At 36.7% G+C, this 19,832-nt stretch overlaps 1 protein-coding gene across 1 annotated transcript; it reads left to right on the top strand.

Annotated features, from left to right (window-relative positions):
- Positions 1-13,661: 13,661 nt before the first annotated feature.
- LOC129282833 (neuropeptide FF receptor 2-like) lies at positions 13,662-14,699 on the top strand. The gene has a single exon (XM_054918691.2). The coding sequence runs from the start codon at positions 13,662-13,664 to the stop codon at positions 14,697-14,699; it is 1,038 nt and encodes a 345-aa protein (XP_054774666.2).
- Positions 14,700-19,832: the final 5,133 nt, after the last annotated feature.

Below are 19,832 nucleotides of genomic sequence, written 5' to 3'. Positions count from 1 at the left end.
CATTTTGAAAAAGGGGAATATTTTTCCTACGTGGATTTTTTTTTTTTTGGGGGGGGGGGGTGAAACCACGCATGCGATTTTACACATTCGTCCAAAGCTTATTTAATATCCTCCTTTTTTATAACTACATAGGGAATGAACATTTATAAAATATTATCATGATTATTATATAATTTGTCTTTTGCTTTTATTACAAGGGCATTGCTGCTATTACGTTCAGGGGCGGATCCAGCTTTCGCCTTAAGGGGGGGGGGGCGAAAATAAATTTCATCCATATTTTCTCAAATCGGCCGCTCAAAGTTGATTTTGTTCGTTTGTTTGAAGGGGTAGTCCTAACAGTCACTTCTTCGCCATATTCTTTAAAAAAAACATACATATATAATAATTTTATAAGCCCTATTTAATTTTATTGAAAATTTATTGTATTTTGTCCTTAAAGTTAAACATTTTTGGCAATGTTTGTGATCCAGAACAAGATGCCCGTGTAAGTACAATAGCGCTAGCAGAAAACTTTGATATACATTCTGGCCTCGAAAAAGGGACCTGTTAAAGACTGCCTGCAGTTAGACATAAAGACGATATATATTTCAACCAGGGTGACCAGATTTGGACAGTCTTAATACGGACCACTTCGAGATCAGATCAGTTGCGTAATAGGCCAATCATTTTCAGAGGGTTTAACATGGCGTAGAGGGTACAATATTATTATTTTGTTAGGCGAGCGAACAACAATTTGTGATAGATTTTTACATACTATTTAAAAACGATTTCGTATTTCGCCCTTATCCTATTTTGCTAGTATGCACATTAGGAAAATAATGTAATACTTGAATATACTCACATAAATATGTTTAGATTTAGATTTATTCATTTTCCGTTCACAAAGCACAAACAAAATCAAAGTAACAATACATAGTCAAATTTAAAGTACAATATCAATCGGAATAATGCATAAGAATTAGAAGGTATAAACAATGAGAACTAACTAAAGTAACTTTGACTAATAACTATATAAAACAGAAGGGAGGGGCTTGCCAAGAAAAGCAAAGCTTGTATGGGAGGCAAGCCCCTGTAACTTAGTTTCAATCCGTAACTTAGAGACAACAAAACTATAGTATAAAGGAGAGACGGAAGACAGTTACAAAGGCGGTTATACAAAATATCGAAGGTAACAACGAAAGAGTGACACAAATTAGAATAAAAGATAATAGTAATATCGAATTAAATCATGAAATACGGAACAAAACGGCGTCCTGGGAACAAGGGAAGCGTCGTACGGGACGCGGGACAAATTGCGGGAAATTGCTGAAATACGGGACTGTCCCTTGAATTCCGGACGTCTGGGCCCCGTCTTACAAAGAGTTACGATTGATCCAATCAATCACAACTATGGAAAGCCAGCAACGTCAACATCTACATGACGTGTTTCTTCAAAATGTTTTCTAGTTATGAGGTATATTTATACATTAACTGTTTTCTTGACAATTCAGTATGCTTCCCTTTGTTTTCAAAGGACATTGTGTAAATTTCCTAAAGAAAAAAATTATGACACTGATGGATTTCCATAGAGTTACGATCGATTGGATCAATCGTAAATCTCTTTGTAAGATAGGGCCCTGGTCACCCTGGTTTCAACAATCAAAATATGCGAGCACGAAGCTCGAGCTTGAAAATTTCTGACATTGCGACCTTAAAAAAGTAATGGACATTTTAAGCAGTTTTTTGTTCAGGAAGCCCTTTAACTATTCCTCAGAAGCTTCCCCCGTGCGTTAACTCTGTAACTCTCTATTGCTTTCAATAATATTTTCCTTTTTTTCTGCAACTCGACTGACTGCCTTGATTGGATGAAGCTTTTAAATAAGCAAACATAAACAAATAAAAAGAATGTATGGATGGAGGACATGAATCAATGGACTAATATGTCATGCGATCTACCTAAAATCACAAATGAAATTATGTATTTTTATTATTACATGATTGTAAAACCCCGTTGAAATAGCCTTAGATTAAAGTACACTTTATTGCTAGGTACAACCTATATAAAACCATAAGTGCTGGCTATTTTATTTATTTATTTAAATATACTTATACAGGATAAAAACCTCAGATTTACTGTTTTCAGCATGGTCCTGTTAACATAAAATAACAATATATACATAAAAGAGTAATTTAGGTTCTATACAAAATAACAAATTCAATACATTTAAACCAGAAAAAAATCATCAATACAAAAATTGTTTAATATAGCATGAAAATTTCTGAGGAATCGGTGAAATGAAAAAAATATCATAGACAACACAATTACAGTAAAATATAAAATTAAATGTGTAATTTTATTGACACATTAAATCATTCACCAACATTTATGAAGGAAATTAGTTCAATTTGAAAGCTGAAACATAGAATACTGGATAATGATATTGCATTAAAGTAGGAATTCAGGAATATAATTATCATTGAGTATTATACAATGGATATAAATAGAAAATATAGACGTGGATTCAAACTATTCCTTTAACTTGTCTCTTAAAGAATTTATAGAGTTCGCATTCGGTTTGCACTTAAGAAAGAAAACATGTGCATATCGGCTACTGTACACCTTGGGGTTCTCTCTCTGTTGCATAAACATGGTTATGAAACACGAACTTTCTGAACAACAGGTGATCCTTTCTTGTAGTAAATGATATTCACCATTAAAATCATACAAAAAAATGTTTGATCTTTAAAGGTCAAGTCCACCTCAGAAAAATGTTGATTTGAATTAACAGAGAAAAATCAGACAAGCATAATGCTGAAGATTTCATCAAAATCGGATTAAAGTACGAAAGTTATGACATTTTAAAGTTTCGCTTATTTTTCACAAAATATTTATATGCACCATTATTTTAGTCACATGCGAATGAGAGAATCGATGATGTCCCTCACTATTTCTTTTGTTTTTTATTGTTTAAATTATACAATATTTCAATTTGTACAGATTTGACAAAAAAAGACCAGCTTGACTGAAACATAAAATGTTAAACAATGGTAGTTCCACATGTTCAGGGCGAAATAAAACTTTGTTTCACAGACAATGGGGAGACAATTAGAATATTTCCTATTCTATGTAATAAAATACAAAAGAAATAGTGAGTGAGTGATGTCATCAGTTCCCTCATTTGCATATAAAACAGGATGTGAATATAACTATTTTGTGAAACTAAGCGAAACTTTAAAATGTCATAACTTTTTTATTTTACATCCGATTTTGATGAAATTTTTAGTGTTATGTTTGTTGGATTTTTCTCTTTTTATTCAAATCCACTTTTTGCTGGGGTGGACTTGTCCTTTAAAAATGTAGATTCGATGGAGAAAAAGAGGAATGTCAGTAGTAAGATAGTGAAAAGAAAGAAAATAGACGAATATAAGTTGAAGCCATTATAGGACTGAGCGTAATGTAAGCTGTAATTGGAGAAGATGGGAAAGAGAGGAAGACAGAATGAGGAGGCAACTGCAGAAAGGAGAGAAGGGGAAAGAAAACGAGATTACGTTCATCAAAACTTGACATGTACACACTATATCCTGCCATGACTTGAATTCCATGATTTTTTAAAAACATTCTGTATCTTTTATCTTTTGATATGAATAAGACAATACAGTCGGACTGACCATTCTTGGCCACTTTAACTGTTGTATCATAACCGAAATATGCTTTTCAGAAGATAGATAATATGCATTTATTATTCTTGAATAATGTGAAATGGACTTATACAGTGCGTCTAAAAAAAAACTATTCACTTTTGAAATGGCTGCCAAACAAAAAATATGTCACTTTGGGGAAAAATACCTATATATATGGAAAGCCAATAAAGTAAACTTTCAAATGACGCCAAAAAGTTGGAAAACTATTCATGCTTGAGTGAGCACTACCCACTTAAACAAAGGGTATGAAAATTAGGGTGGGCAGGAATTAGCCTTCCAATTTCTTTCAGTTTTTGAGAGGCGAGTCCCTTGGAACTTGCAAAGTTGAGGGTGTTGTGATAATTTAATGATCAATTCAAATTGTTAGAGCTAATTTCATGAATTACTAAATTGAAATTTCATGCATGAGTGAGTGTCAGTTGTAGTTTAGTGCAGCATTTTAACTTTTTATCATGTGGATCTCAGCAGTGTGTTCATTGAAGTAAGGAGAATAGGGGTGAGATAGGACTTAAGTTGGTGAAGTAAGCTGATGGGAAAAAGGTCAACAGAATGTTTAGCCTCCCTTTAATCGAGACTGAATGCTACTACATGTACGCATAAAGTCCAGAGCGGACTGTCAATTTGAAAAAAATTGAGAATTCGGTTATCAACTTTTACCATTCGATGAAAAATTTGTTAGTAAATCAACTCAATCAATGTGATCAATTAAACATTCAGCCTTTTCAATAAATTATAAATCAATTATTCAGCTTTTTCAATGAATTCATAAATCATCATAATTAGTCAATTTCTTAGAATCATTAAATGGAAATAAAAGACCCATCATCTATCAGTCACTTGGCATTTAAGTTTTGAATACCATGATCCAGGAGAAAGAAAGAGGGGGTGAAGGGGAGGACATTTGCAAGAGAACACAAAGAAGAATGCCCCTTTAACTGTTAAACCCAGTCTTACCCTAGCTGACCCCCTTGCATGCAAAAGGTAACATCACATTACTCTGACTCTCACAAGCACATTGCTAAGATCCACATAATAAACTTAAATTGCTACACTAAATTACAATTCCTGTTTACTCATGCACTGCATTTCAATTTAGTACCTCATGAAATTAGCTTAAGAAACCAAAACTGATCTCAATTCATCAATAATTTAGCATGACACCTTTAACTTTGCAAGTTCCAAAAGACTCACCTCTAAACAAAACTGGAAGGCTAATTCCTGCACACCCTAGCAAAGGCAAGTCTCTCAGGATGGGAGGAAGGGGTAGAGAGAGAGAGAGGGGGGGGGGTGGGTGGGTGGCTAAGCTGTTCTGTTGGCCTTTGTCCCATCAACCTACTTCCCCCACCTAAGTCCTATCCCATCCCTATTCTGACTCCCATTAACACATTGCTGAGATCCACGTGAAAAGGTGAAAAATGATGCACTAAAAAATGTAATTCATGTTTACTCATGCATTAAATTTAAATTTGATAATTCTTGAAATTAGCTCTAAGAACCTAAATTAATAATGATTGATCATTAATTTATCACAACACCCTCAACTTTGCAAGTTCCAGGGGACTCGCCTCTCAAAAACTGAAAGAAATTGGAAGGCTTATTCCTGCCCACCCTAATTTTCATACCCTTTGTTTAAGTGGGTAGTGCTCACTCAAGCATGAATAGTCTTCCAACTTTTTGGTGTCATTTGAAAGTTTACTCTATTGGCTTTCTATATATATAGATATTTTTCCCCAAAGTGACATATTTCTTGTTTGGCAGCCATTTCAAAAGTGTATAGTTTTTTTTGAGACGCACTGTAGGGGGTCTACGGTAAAGCTTAAAGATACATTAGGTTTCGAACAAGTGGCTTCTCAATTCCGACCAGTGAACTTCCCTATACTGGGTCCACGCCCCTGAACTAAAATTCAGTGTAGTTTTTTTTTAAAACAGGAAGAAAACAATGAAGCTTTTTGTTGTGTTTTCTTATATAATGATATTCCCGCGCTCAAATACATGGAGATATTAAAAGGACATGTAATTCAACTGTTCTCATGTCAATGCTGATGCCGATTGAGGGCGCTATAATACGATTAAGGACGATAAAGATTAAATTCCACAAATGACATTGTATCCAGGCCTACATCTGTGTCCCGTTTACATATCGTTCTCTGTGCCTTAATATATTTCAGGTTGTAACCATGGTAATGGTTACGGTGTAATGGGGGACCAATCCATAGTGGAACAACTGTCGCCGGAGAAGAGCAAAGGGGAATCCAACCCAATTTGAAAAGTTGTTTTTAGAGGGAAGAGAAAAATCAGATTAGTATAAGTGAAAGTTGGAACAATTTCGGGCAAACAATAAGAAAGTTGTGATTTAAGTAAAGTTGTACAAATTGGTTATCACTCTATCTATGGAGACTTCAAATTATCCGCTTTGGTGATATCATCGTGATGTAAGACAAGGGCAATGTTGCATAATGTTGCCATCCAGTGGTAACTTTTAGTGAGTCCTTGAATCTGATTGGCTGGTGAGTATTGTTATCGTGGTAGTTACGATTGAATGGCAAAGTTACCACAATAGTAACCTTTATGCAACGGGTCAAAGAACTACTCTTTCATAATTTCACTCCAATACATAACATTTCTAATATTCCCTTTCCCCAAAAGTTTTACTTTTTCTTTCGTAAGAAGGATAAACAATGTGCTACTTTTGTAATACAGTCCTTAAAAAAAAACTGTACACTATTTAAATGGCTGCCAAACAGAAAATGTAATAGCAATCAGTTTCGTTCTGAACAGGAGGGAAGGGGAGGAGAGAGGGAGGTGGGGGGGGGGGGGGCTAAATGTTCTGTTGACCTTTTTCCCATCAACCTACTCACCCACTTACGTTCTATCTCACCCCTATTCTCCTGACTTTCATGAACAAACTGCGGCGATCCACACGAAAAAAGTTTAAATGCTCAGTGCGTAATTCCCAATTTAACCTCCAACTACGTCACTTTGTTGTTCACTTCATCATCATTCTCTTCATCTACAAAATCATCAATTTGAAAATCCAAATCTGGATAAAATTCTGGGTTTTCTTTCATTTCGTGATCGAAACCTAGTATTCAGTGACAGTGTGGAGAAAACGTACCCTCGCAACAGGTTTTGCAAGCAAGTGGAGCTTCACGTGGAAGAGCCAATCACGCCTCTCGTACAGACAGTGACGTCATAAAAAATCCCCAATATCGCGGACGTAATTTTGCGTGTTTGAAGCATTCAGAGAGAGAACTTTTAACTATCAATTAACTGAGTTTCATCGGTCTCCATGATAAATGATGTACACCATCGTGATCTCCTTAATTTCTCCTTTAATTTGATATATAATTCTCAATTTTTACGATTTTCAATATATTTCTACTTTAAAATTGCAATTCATGTTCACTCCTGCATTAGATTTCATTTCAATCATTCATGAAATTTTATCAAACAAGTAACTGATCACGACTGATGATTAATTCATCCCAAAGCCCTCAAATTTGCAAATTCCAAAGGGCTCGCCTCTAAAAAAAAATGAAAGAGATTGGAAGGCTAATTCCTGCTTGCCTAATTTTCATACCCTTCATTTAAGTGAGTAGTGTTCACTCAAGCATTGATAGCTTTCCGATCTTTGGTGTCATATGAAAGTTGTCCTTATTGGCTTTCCATATATCAAAAACTTTTCCCCAAAAGTTATATATTATTTGTTTGGCCGCCATTTCAAAAGTGTATAGTTTTTTTTTGAGACGCACTGTAGACTACATGCTGTAGCTGTCCTGATAATAGTCTTGAACTATGTGGTCATGAATTGATCAACCCTTGCACTTGCTAGGATGGCTTAATTATTTTAGATTTAACATAGCGTTAATTTGATGGTACTGACGGTATTTCATAGACTTGCGTGTCAAGAAGGAATATTGCATGTCGGTGATTGATATTCTATCCATTCTAAATTCCACGTGCCCACTGCATCGCCACAGTCGAGTCGCACACCACCATGACCACACAAACTCGCAAGTCACTATGGTTGGCCGTTCCCACCAAAACGCATGCCAAAACCATATGCGTGCAAGTCAGAACGTACGCATGATTCTTTCATAGCGTACGCGTGGATCTGTCATAACGTACGTATGGTCTTGACAGAACGTACGTATGGACATTTTATATCATGCTTCTATGACATTCTTAACGTACGTATGGTTTTGGCATAACGTACGCGTGGTTCTGTCATTACGTACGCGTGGTTCTGTCATTACGCATGCTTAATATAGTCATGCGTTTGGCATGCGTTTTGGCGGGAACGGCCAACCATACGTCACAGCCCAACACATACGTACCAGTCCAGGAGGAACCGACTTTTCTTCCGGCTACGTTAATTTTGCTCCTAGGATCATTGCGCCTAAATTAAAAATACGACAGTTACTACGTGACAATTGCTCCGTCGATATTATGTTCTGGCGATGAATGCTCCTCTGACATTGAATTGAATAACTTTATTGTCCATAAAGGAAATTCCCTTTTCCCTGGTTTACACCAATGAAGATAAAATGTATGTACAATGTATATACACAGAACAGAACAAAAGATGATGAAAACACGTCAACATGAGGAAATAATTCCAACTCAGGTATACATGGTTCACGCAAGACTTACAATACACAGCACGTATTTGAAATACATTTGCGCTGTGTTCGCATTATTTTGTTCATGTTTTCTGTTCAAAATTACAAATACATATTTAAAAATCCTCCTTTAGGGTCAGTAGGCACTACTTGTTATTTTTTTTAAATTAGGCTGAGCATTGATGGAGCAAATATTACTTGAACAGGTAAATGTCAGTGGAGCATTTTTTTTAATATCGAAATACGGAGCAGTTAAAGGGGAATCCAGCCTTGGCCATAAAATGTTGTGTTGGGAAGGAGAAAAATAAATTAAACAGAATGGTGAAAGTTTGAAAGAAATCGGACAAGCAATAAGAAAGTTATAGCTGCTTTAAAATTGAGATCATTAATACTATGTAGATTTCAAATTGGCAACCGAGTAAGTAAATTATGACAAGGGGCAAGGATAACTTTCCCATAGGCCATGTACTTTATTATCAGGGATTTGTGGTTTTCTCCTAAGTACCCATTCCCCTGGGGCAGTAATCTAAATATAGCCCAGGTAGTATATTGTTTTATGTCCTCATGAAAGAAAAATACGATTTGAAATAAAACTTTTGGGAAAAATGACATTTTAGCCATAATATGTATGGGAGTACATGGAAGAGTAGTCCTTGCCTTACATCACTGTGACATCCCATATGCGGCCAAATTTGAAGTCTCCATGGATATAGTGATTACCAATATTTACAACTTTTAAAAATTCATAACTTTCTTGTTTTTTGTCCAATATTGTTCAAAATTTCACCTATCAACTTGTCTGAATTTTCTTTTCCTTATAAAAACAAGTTTTTATTTGGGTTGGATTCCCCTTTAAGTGGCGGATCCAGGATTTGTTTAAAGGGGGGCACACTTTCCCATGGAAAAAGTTGAATAGCAAAAAAAAAATGGTTTAACCAAAAATTGAGGGGATTTCGTCAACGAAAAAAATTTGGCAAGCAAAAAAAAGGGGGGGTCTTCACTTTCAAAGGGGGGGGGGGCACACTTCTGTTTTAACGACATTTTTACATTACAAATTTTCATTGTGCCCTCTCAAAGGGGAGGGGGGTGGGCTAGGGCCGGCTGTGCCCCCCCCCCCCCTGGGTCCGCCAGTGGAGCAGTTGACCCAAAGTATTTTTCGTACTTTAAGGAGCAATTGTCACATGACTTGCATTTCAAAAGCAGCCAGTTTAGCACACTGTCAGGACTTTGAGTTTGAGGGTGAATTAGGCCGGGGGGGGGGGGGGGTCACTGTCATTGAAGAATTGATAGCATCTGCGAATATTGTCCTGAAAAATGACCCTAAACGAGGATTCAAAGAATTCTGTGCACATTTCCCATCTTTGAAAATTACCAACTCTACAATGAAGTGTATTTATTCCAGTGTAAACCTAAAGGGCTTTTTCCCTATTTTGGGGTTTTTTCCACTGTATTCGTATTCCGCGCCTATTCGCAAAAGAGCCCCCCCCCCCTCCTGTTTTTTTTTTCCTCAGAGGCTGTCCAATGGCATTGACCCCTCCCCCGCGGTGAATTATGCAGATAAAAAGCTCATGTTCTTTAATAGGTTTTCAAAATATGAATACCGTAAGCAATGAAAGGATAAAGGTACTAGGGCTGTGGAAATGATAAAGGGATAGTTGTATGGTATGCGGAAAGAAGACCACATGTCATTATAAAGGGTAGCTTATAAAACTAAACATTGCAATATTAAGGGTCTTCATTTTCAATAAATTTGTAGGGGTGGGGCTAAAGTGGGGGAGGGAGGTCAACAGCTTCTAGAGATTTTTACCAAAGTAAGTAATAATAATATAGGGTATTTATATTGCGCACATATCCACCTTGTTGGGTGCTCAAGGCGCTCCTATATTACCCGGCTAAGCTAGGCGTTCATAGCGCACACAGCTTTTTAAGGAATTACTTCCTACCGGTAGTAGGGGGATTTGGGGTGAAGAAAGAAATATGTATACGATAAACAAATAGAGGTCTGGGACTATTCATTCTGTAATACCCCTTTTATCCAATATGTGTAATCAAATTGTCTTTCCATATTAGGAAAGCCAAACAATAGCTGGATAAAAGAACATTTGACATCACAAAAAATTGTTAGTCGTTGGCGGCTTAACATGGAAATTAAAAAAAAAATTAGTGAATAAAGGGGGGAGTGAAAGATTAAGGATGAAAGGATTAAGGATTTTATTGCAATAAAACTATCAAAATACAATCACAAGCAGTCAAAGACTATACAAATAGGAACATAACAAAAATAAAAGTAAACATTATAAATAAATATTCAAATACAATACAGATTCATACACCCACCCCTCCGCCCCACTTTCTTACATAATTTTGTTGACAATTTGATTGAGAAATTAAATAATCAACTACTTGAAATAAATTGATCAATTATTCTTCAAATCAAATCAATTCATTATTTCTATTCCTCAATCTTCCCTTTTTCTGATGTTCTCTTCGAGAATGCCGTGATGAAAAAACAAGTTTTCTAATGATTTTAGCACTCATGTGATATATATATTGGATTTTATTGCAATAAAACTATCAAAATACAATCACAAGCAGTCAAAGACTATATAAACAAATAGGAACATAACAAAAATAAAAGTAAACATTATAAATAAATATTCAAATACAATACAGATTCATACAGATGAAAAAGAAATGTATCATAAGTAAATGCCAAAAGTCATAACATAATTACTACAAGGTGTGACACTCCCCCCTTTATTCATTGGTGACACCGTGTCACCAGTGAATAAAGGGGGGAGTGAAAGATTAAGGATGAAAGAGGAGAGAAGAGAGGAAAAGGATGAGAAAAGGAAAACAAATAGAGATAAGTCAAAAGAAAAGGGAAAGCAAGAGGTGGAAACTGGAAAGAGAATAAGAGGCAAACTTAAGAATAAAAACTCATTAAACAATATAAGACGTTTAATAATGGTAATATTAATTGAAGCAAGCACAAAAAAGGGAAAGTAGAGATGATGATACAGAATCCCTGGAAACTGACATTTGCAAAGTATAAAGGAAAATACAAGTGGCACCCGGGGAATTTTCAACAGGCTCTGTTAGTTCATATGATAATGCAATGCTAAGTTTGTTGACCCAATGTGACCTTTAACCTTGGTCATGTGACCTGAAACTCATACAGGCTGTTAAGTAATACTTGATCGCCCTTATGTTCAAGTTTCAACATCTGGGTCCATATATACGCCCTAAGTTATGATGACATTTCAAAATCTTAACCTTGGTTAAGATTTCAGTGTTGACGCCGTCGGAAAAGCAGCGCATGTAGAGACAGAAATGATTGTGGGGGAAGGATACCCAAATCACAACACCCACCCCCTCCGCTCCACTTTCTTACATAATTTTGTTTTCTACATTATTATGACTCCCAAAGGTAGCTTCGATTTCACTTATGAAACAAAAGTTGGGCAAACGGATGAAAGAGAGGATGAAATAGTCATTGTAATTTTCTTTATTTGATGTGAATCAATCAAATATAGACAGTATCTTTTGCTGCATTATGTTTTATCATTCCTTTATTGAACACCCTCAAACATCCATTAGCATCCCTGCAAAAAGAGACAGAATCGTGACTTTTTTAATGAATAAAGAAACCGATTCGAATAAAAGGTTATACACTTCCGGTTGTTTCCTTTATCATGAACAAGAGCCAGTAACTCCCACGTTGTGCACTAATGGCTCCCGTTTCGTTAACAAACAATATGCAGGATGTATCCCCTTTTAAAAAGCCAGGGTCACACTAAAACCGAATTCTCCCGAATAAATTCGGGCCGATTCTGCCCGAATATGGTCTGATTCGGATGGATTCGGAACCTATTCGTCTCTGATTCGGGGAGCCATGACCCTAGGGATCGATGGTGAAGCACCCCCAAGATCATCATCATCTTCATCATCATCATCATTTCATCATTGTCGTTATCATCATTATCATCATCAACATTAATATCATTTTTATTTCATTTCCTTTGGGGGGGGGAGGGTCGGGAAGAGCACTTCTGTTATGAAATTTGTTATGATCGTATCATCATTGTGATAGACGTTATAAACGCTACTGGAGTCATGGTGTTTGAATTATTGATATTTTGCAGAAAAGCTATCACAGAAATGTTTTGAAGTGTTTCCCCAGGGACTTGCTGTTTTTCAGAGCGCGGGATGACGTGCTCAACAACTAGGGCAAGTCCGTTAATACCACCAGTTAAAGTACAGAAGAGGCAGAGCGATTGATTTTGTGCCCGCTGATGAAATTGAAACACTGTATTATCACGTGCGTGTTTTAAAGAATAGTACCGTAGGTGTGGATTCATCGCACTCGCTCGTATGCTTTTTATCACCACTGCCAGTAATGAGTTCATATCTTCATCTGATTACATCATAAAGCGATGGAGTCACGGTAGGGGCTTCCTATCAAATTTCATCTTTATCAGCCTTTTCAAGTGGCGGGGAAGGAGTTTCATTCAACAGTTGCTCATAAATGAATAAATTTCGGAAAAGTGATACCTGTATCATCACTCTTCTTCGAATATTTTTTTTCTTGGAATAGAAAGTAGTTACAAACTTTGTCTTCAAGGTTACGCTCAGAAATATTAGATACGGAATGAAATTGCTCTACTCTTTTCAGCGTGAGTCCTTTTTTTCACTTTCAGTCTCCATCAAAGCTCGTCATTGTACCTTGACTGCACTTTGGAAGCTATTTGGTCATTGTTTGTTTGAGTCTTTTGGATATCAGAATAATGATCCTCTAGCATTCTTGAGTGTCTGAGATTTTATTTCGCGAACTACAAAAGTGATTGACAGATTCATTGATTGGTTTGAAACAAAGACCAAATTTAGCGTTTAGAGGTAGATTTAATCCCTCTTGATAATAAAATACTCCCCAATCTACCAACAAAAATACCCGAAGACCAGAAAGGAAAACCTTCTGGAACAACACCAAACAACCTGTCGACTAAATACTTGAAAACCAGGAAGAAAGGTCCTCTGGTACAACATTCGCAAACCTGTTGACTAAATATCTGAGTTCCAGGGTGGAAACTGTTTTGGAACAACAATCAACAACCTGTCGATTAAATACTTGAAGACCAGAAAGGCAACGTTTCTGGAACAACATTGAATAACCGGCCAACAAAGAAACACCTGCAAACCAGGAGAGAAATTCTTCTGAAACAACACCCACCAAATTGTCAACAAAAATACTTGAAAACCAAGAAGGAAACCATCCTAGAACACTCAATAACCTGTCGACTAAATACCTGAGGGTCAAGAAGGTAACTCTTTAGGAATTGATTGTTAGTGCGTGTCCTTATGGCTACTACTGAAAGCTACACTAACGTGACTATATCGGAAGGTGGAGGTGCTGGAGGAGGAGGTGCGATAAATGTTTCAGCTCTCAGTATTACACAAGCTACCCTTCTTGCGATTTGTTTATTGATGACAGTAATTAGTAACACCTTCATCCTCATAATTTTATACAAAGTCAGGAACTGCTTTGAAGAAATGCAACAGTTTGTATTTCAGGCTCTAGCAGTCACGGACTTCCTCACGGGTATTTTCTGCTGCGGTCTGTCGATGCTGTCAATCATCATTGGCCCAGGTCAACCGTTCTCATCAGCAATGTGCGCGATTCGAGGAGCAGCCTGTACTGGGTTAACCAACCTCTCGGCTCTACTCATTTCCTGTGCTTGCTTTGATCGTTTTGTCGCCGTCATCTTTCCTCTCCGTTACTTCAGTTTCGTCTCGATGAAACGCGCCAGGATCGTCCTTCTATTCCTCTGCACAATGGCCGCCTCTAATGGTGCCTTGAGTTTACTTCGAGGCAGGACTGTTGCCAAGAGCAACCTGTGCCTTTCCGATTTCTCGTCCGAGCGACTCGCCTTCCGACCGAGCCTCGTGACGAGTCTTTTGATCTTCTCCATCACTCTGCTCTTGACGTCTATCTCAAACATCAAGGTTATGCTGGTCGCTTCCGGTCAGTCGAAACGTTCTGCAAACGTGGCTCCTAGCGATATCGCCAACGAGAGTGATACCGTCCAGAGAGACCCTACCCAACCACGTAGAGGGAGCCTCAAAGGTCTCCGCGTTCTAATAGTAACCACAATTACATTCTTTCTGGCTATCCTTCCATGGAGCATTGTCTCTGCGTCGCAGTTCAGCCAGGAAACATCCATAGCCACACCTATGGCAAGGTTTATATCCAGTCTTTTGCTGATGTCGAACAGCTGGATGAATGCAGTGATCTTTGCTGCCTTCAATAAACGGTTTCGAAAGGCAGTCAAAAGGGTGATTTATCTTGCACAGTTGGACGGGGAATCAACTGTTAATGAACACACTTCGGAGGCATGATTCTTAGATATCCCACGAACCATGGACCTCAGTAGCGTGCGCATGATTTTTTTAACCGGGGGGGGGGGGGTTCAAGCTGAATAAAAAAAGTTGACAAAAAAGTGTCTTCAACCAAAATTTAGGACGTTTCGTACCAAAGAAATGTATTAGGGGGGACCCTGTGACCACCTCCCTGCGTACAGAATGAGTTTCCAAAAGGTTAAAGAGGTGTTGAACCCCTGTAACCCCCCTCCCTCCCCTGCGTACGCCACTGATGGACCTACTTGCGTCTTCAGTTCTTTTCATGGCTGAATGATATTCCTGGCGATTCTAAATATCTTACGGGCATTGTTATGAAATTATATCTCTTTCATGAAAAAGTTAGTGATTTCGGAAGCAATGGAGCATGGATTGGTTCAAAGTGGCATATAGGTCACCAGCGTAACGAGCCAAAATTTCTAAGGGGGCCAAAAATGGCGTAAGGGGGAAATTTTTTTAAATGCTTCGACCAAGCGGAGCGAGCTAAAAGAAATTTGACGCTTTTGAGACAATATTTTCAAAAAAAGATGTTAACGTAATTTTCAGTAAGATATCATATTTCACCTTTTCAGTCATTTCTCTGTCTTGTTTGTTTTATTTTATTCGTGAAAATTTTGAGTGTCAATGGCCCCAAATCACCACATCTGTGCAATATGTGAGAACGTTAAATGATACAATTCGGGAGAAGTTCAATTGGACAACCAATTCTTTAAGCAATCACCTTTTTACGGCAAAAGTATTATCCGTTGTCATAATTTTTATGAAATTATTTGATGTAGGCTTACGTGTACTTTGTTTAAACATCAGGTTAAAAACAGATTGGCTTGTACGATATTTTGCATACCCTTGTTCTACCGCTTGGCCGTCAACCAGTTGGTCTATGCCTTTCATGCAGACTAGTCTATAAAACCCAATTGGTCTACTATCAATTTAATCGAATTCCCGTTTTGTCTATTTTCCTACCTACTTCTCGTTTAGTCTAATGCCCATTTGGCATAGTTACACACAAGTCTACTTATTTTGTCGTATGTTTTACTTTGTCAAGTGAAAATTTGCTTCATAAACAATTCATCTAACTGCATACACTCTTAAAATACTTGGGCAAAAAATGCCCAACTATCAACCAACCCTGTGCAACATACTGCCCTCACAACTATTGGTTAAAATCTGCCCGAATCGGGTAATAAAAACTAATAATTGGGTAATAAATTTGCTTAATTGGATAATAATTGCCTAGAATATAATTTTTTTACCAATATACATTACCCAACACAGTGGACAGTATTTTTCCCATCATTTTAAGAGTGTAAACCTAGTGGTGTTGGACCAAGTGGATATTACACAAAGTGGGCATAGCCTAATTGGAAATTTTGGACCAATTGTAAATATGCTAAGTGGCAATTAGACCAAATGGTTATAGACTATTTAGATACGGGCGTAGTGCTAAGGAGGGCAGGGGCGACCGCTCCATATGAATTTCAAGTTGTGTGAGAAAACTAGAGGATAAAAGACGAATAGGGAAAAAAAAGTATTTTACTCTATATTACTCTTGTTGAAGAGGGACACTCTTGCCCTCTAATCAAAATAACCTGTCGCCACCCATGTTTACACCATTTGGGATGAAATTTAACGGAAAGTATATGAAGTGAGAATAGACCAATATAATAATAATAATAATAATAAAGGTATATTTACTCAGGGTAGCCACTTCAGTTCCGAAAACTAACCTCATATCTAACCTCTTTATTTTTCATTATATTTATCCTTTTTTTCTCTAGTTCTCTTTCTTTCTATCTCTCTTTCAATCCTGGCAGTATATGGAGACGCACGAGTGTAATTGTAATATTTTTTAGAAATGTATCATAATAAACACCAGTGCGTACACAGTTTATTTTATCCAATTGCAGATTGTGTTATTATATTATAATCGATTAAATATGTACCTGTTTCTTTTTAATTGTGTAATTCTCATGCATTTCAGTTTCTCATTTGCAATATGCAGAGGCCGGGGAACGATTTGGAAAAGGGATGGCTGTGGCAAAAGTCTGTGGCGGGGGGGGGGGGGGCAAGTATGCACGAATGAAAATTTGATGGTAATTTAAACATTTTTGTACACGTCTAGTGAAAAAGTGGGGGGGGGGCTGAAGTCCCCCCTCCCCCGGGATCTGCGGCCACTGATATGGGAGTAACTTTATGAATGCCCTCTGAAACAACCAAGAACATAAAAAATACATTATTTCCATACCTCATTGTGCATTTTAAAAACTATTTTTCAATCATTTTACTACCCATTTATATTTACATCGTTATCAATATATTTTACGAACAATTAATATGCTTACTGCATGAAATTGGTATTGGGACAGTAAATTACCATGGAACGATAACCATGTCAGCTAGTATTCATTTAGTAATTTGTACAGGATAAAACAGAATAAATATTGTTCGGTTTATAGCAGTGGCGGGTCGGGGGGGGGGGGCAGCCGGCCCGTGCCCCCCCCCCCCCTATTGAGAGCCATTATCAAAATTTGTGATGAATATATACCGTTTTTAAGTGTGCCCCCATTTCTAAAGTGATGAACTTTTTTTTTTCTTTGCTTGTCAAATTTCTCGCGGACCTTCCCTTTTAGATGAAAATCTTTTATTTCGGGGGGGGGGGGGGCTTGTCAAATTTTCATCGGAAACATGTGTCCCCTGGATCCTCCCCCGGTTTGTAGTTTCTTTTATGGTTAGTCTTCCGGGCGAGAGGCTAGACTCCACGAATGATATTACAATTATGAAGCCTTTATTGTTCCCCAGGTCAGACATAATGTTAGGTCGTGCAATCTGAGCATTTTATTTTTCACGTGGGATTTGATTTTCGCTTTCAATATTTTTTGCTCCTTTTTCATAGATTAATGCAGGGATAAACTTAATTTTTTTCTCCATATTTTTGCTAGATTCCCAGGTGTTAACAGCACAAATAGCGAATATTTATTTATTTATTGTAATGAAAAGATATCGCCGAATCCTTTTCTTCAAGGTATCAATCGATAAATCACCCTATGAGGTTTTGTACACAAGCTATACCGTGCAGAAATTGCTGGTATACGCCACGATTGTGACCATATACCGGATTACGTAATTGCAAATGAGGGCAATCGACCAATCAGAAGCCTTCTCTCATACAACCCATCTTTTATAGTATTAGTAATTTAATTCCTCATTTACAATGCTTATCATGAATTCTTAATTTTTACTTTGAGAGATAAGTGCATTATCATTCAAATTCACCCGAAAGAAACAATTTTTTTAATTTCTAAATTCATTCGAATGGTACAAGAATCCAATAATTTTCCATCCTTTCTTTAAGTGATTTATGGCAAAATGAAGAAAAACAAAGAAAACGAAATAGATGTGGAAGACAAATGGAGATGAGCAATGCGCTAAAAATGTCGCTAATACCGTAGTAACGGGAATCATATTTTGTTGCTACTTGACAGTTATTCATTTCGTAGTATTTTATTGTTTGCTTCACGTTAATTTACATGGTTATACCAACATCAGAGCCATGAATAAAACAACTCGGCCCCGTCTTACAAAGAGTTGCGATTGATCCGATCAACCACAACTATGGATGGCTAGCATCGTCAATATCTGAAATCCAAATTTGGTTAAAAATACTTTCGAGATATGATGTATGTTGTATGATATGATGTATGGAAATCCTTGAAATATAAATGATTATGGTTGTGAGTCATATAGCAAGATTTTTTTGTATTTTTAACCAAAATTTAGTCGATTTCTAAAAGAATATATTTTCTTAGACTTGTCTAGTCATTTTGTGTTTAAATACCTATTTATTCCTCTGCTTTCGGATAATAATAATAATAATAATAACGTTTTATTTACCCAGGGTAGCCACTTCAGTTAGGAAACTGCTCTACCAGCGGGCCCTGCATAACATAATGTTATTTTTACCCTTCTCCAATCTAAATGACTGGATGATGTATCGAAATTGTGCTAGATTGTTAAGAATGAAAGAAATATTATCTGTTTCTTCTGAAAAGTACCACGTCTTTTACCATGAATCCGGCTATACAGTGTGTCCCAGAAAATGGAAACCGGGATCCCCATATCTTTATTCTTTAAAGTCAAATGAATTATGATATCTTATTTACATAATCATATGATTCAATTATTCTTCTTCATTTTGATACTTAATATGAGACGAACAATTCATGCATTAATGAGCAAGACGAGTTTGACATTTTAATGTCAAAACCAGATTGCGAAGAAAAATTCGACAAGATTGGTTCGTGACACGACGACCGTGCTTATTAGACGATTGGCTCAATAGCATTTCTTTTGTATTCATTGTTAAGATCCTCTCACTGATCCCTGAAATGAGAGTGGATTCAGATTCACACGTGAGTTTCTGCGCAAATCGTTGCTGATATGTCTCGATATTCATTGTTTCTCATCTGCCATGCGTGAACGATTTGCTAAGCTGTTGGTTTACAATCAGATATTAGATTCCACTCTTGCCACGAGTATCAACTTTATAGTAAAAACATATTTAATAATTATGAAATGTTTCTCTGAAAAAGGGTTTCCTTTTTTCCCGGGACGCACTGTATAGTGGTTCTCAAGTATTACTAATTGTTTTGTTTATAATTAAGCGTATTGGTAATGAAATATGGTATCAAACAGGCTATTTCATTAATACATTATGTAGGTGAAATGTGATTTTTAAAATCAGTATTTCGTTGGCAAGTCGAAGATTTAGTTATGATTGAAGTTTCATCTCTATTTATACTCAAATTGCTGATATTACCTACTACATACCTAAATAACTTGATCTGTATTTTAAAGGCTATTTTACGATTTTGCGGTAGCAAACATTTTGTTTAGATATGTACTTGTTTAAATTGATAAAATAGAGAAAAAATATGAAAATTTTCAATTTTTTTGGCCGTTTGTTAAAGCTCAGTCAAATGATTATATATGAAAAACAATGTCAGCTGAAAGAAAATAAATGTTACCACGGTTTGAGTTGAATATTTTAACAGAATGACTGACGGAAACCGATGATGGATAACTTTCGAGTGTTGTTTTTGTCTAAATATAAAGAAA

The sequence above is a fragment of the Lytechinus pictus genome, unplaced genomic scaffold, assembly GCF_037042905.1.
Source record: "Lytechinus pictus isolate F3 Inbred unplaced genomic scaffold, Lp3.0 scaffold_20, whole genome shotgun sequence".
NCBI classification, from domain to species: Eukaryota; Metazoa; Echinodermata; class Echinoidea; order Temnopleuroida; family Toxopneustidae; genus Lytechinus; species Lytechinus pictus.
The sequence above is the reverse complement of the archived record's forward strand: the minus strand, read 5'-3'. Positions and strand labels throughout refer to the sequence as shown.

Coding starts and splice junctions, on each gene's coding strand:
- LOC129282833 (XM_054918691.2), top strand. CDS start 13,662: ATGGCTACTACTGAAAGCTACACTAACGTGACTATATCGGAAGGTGGA.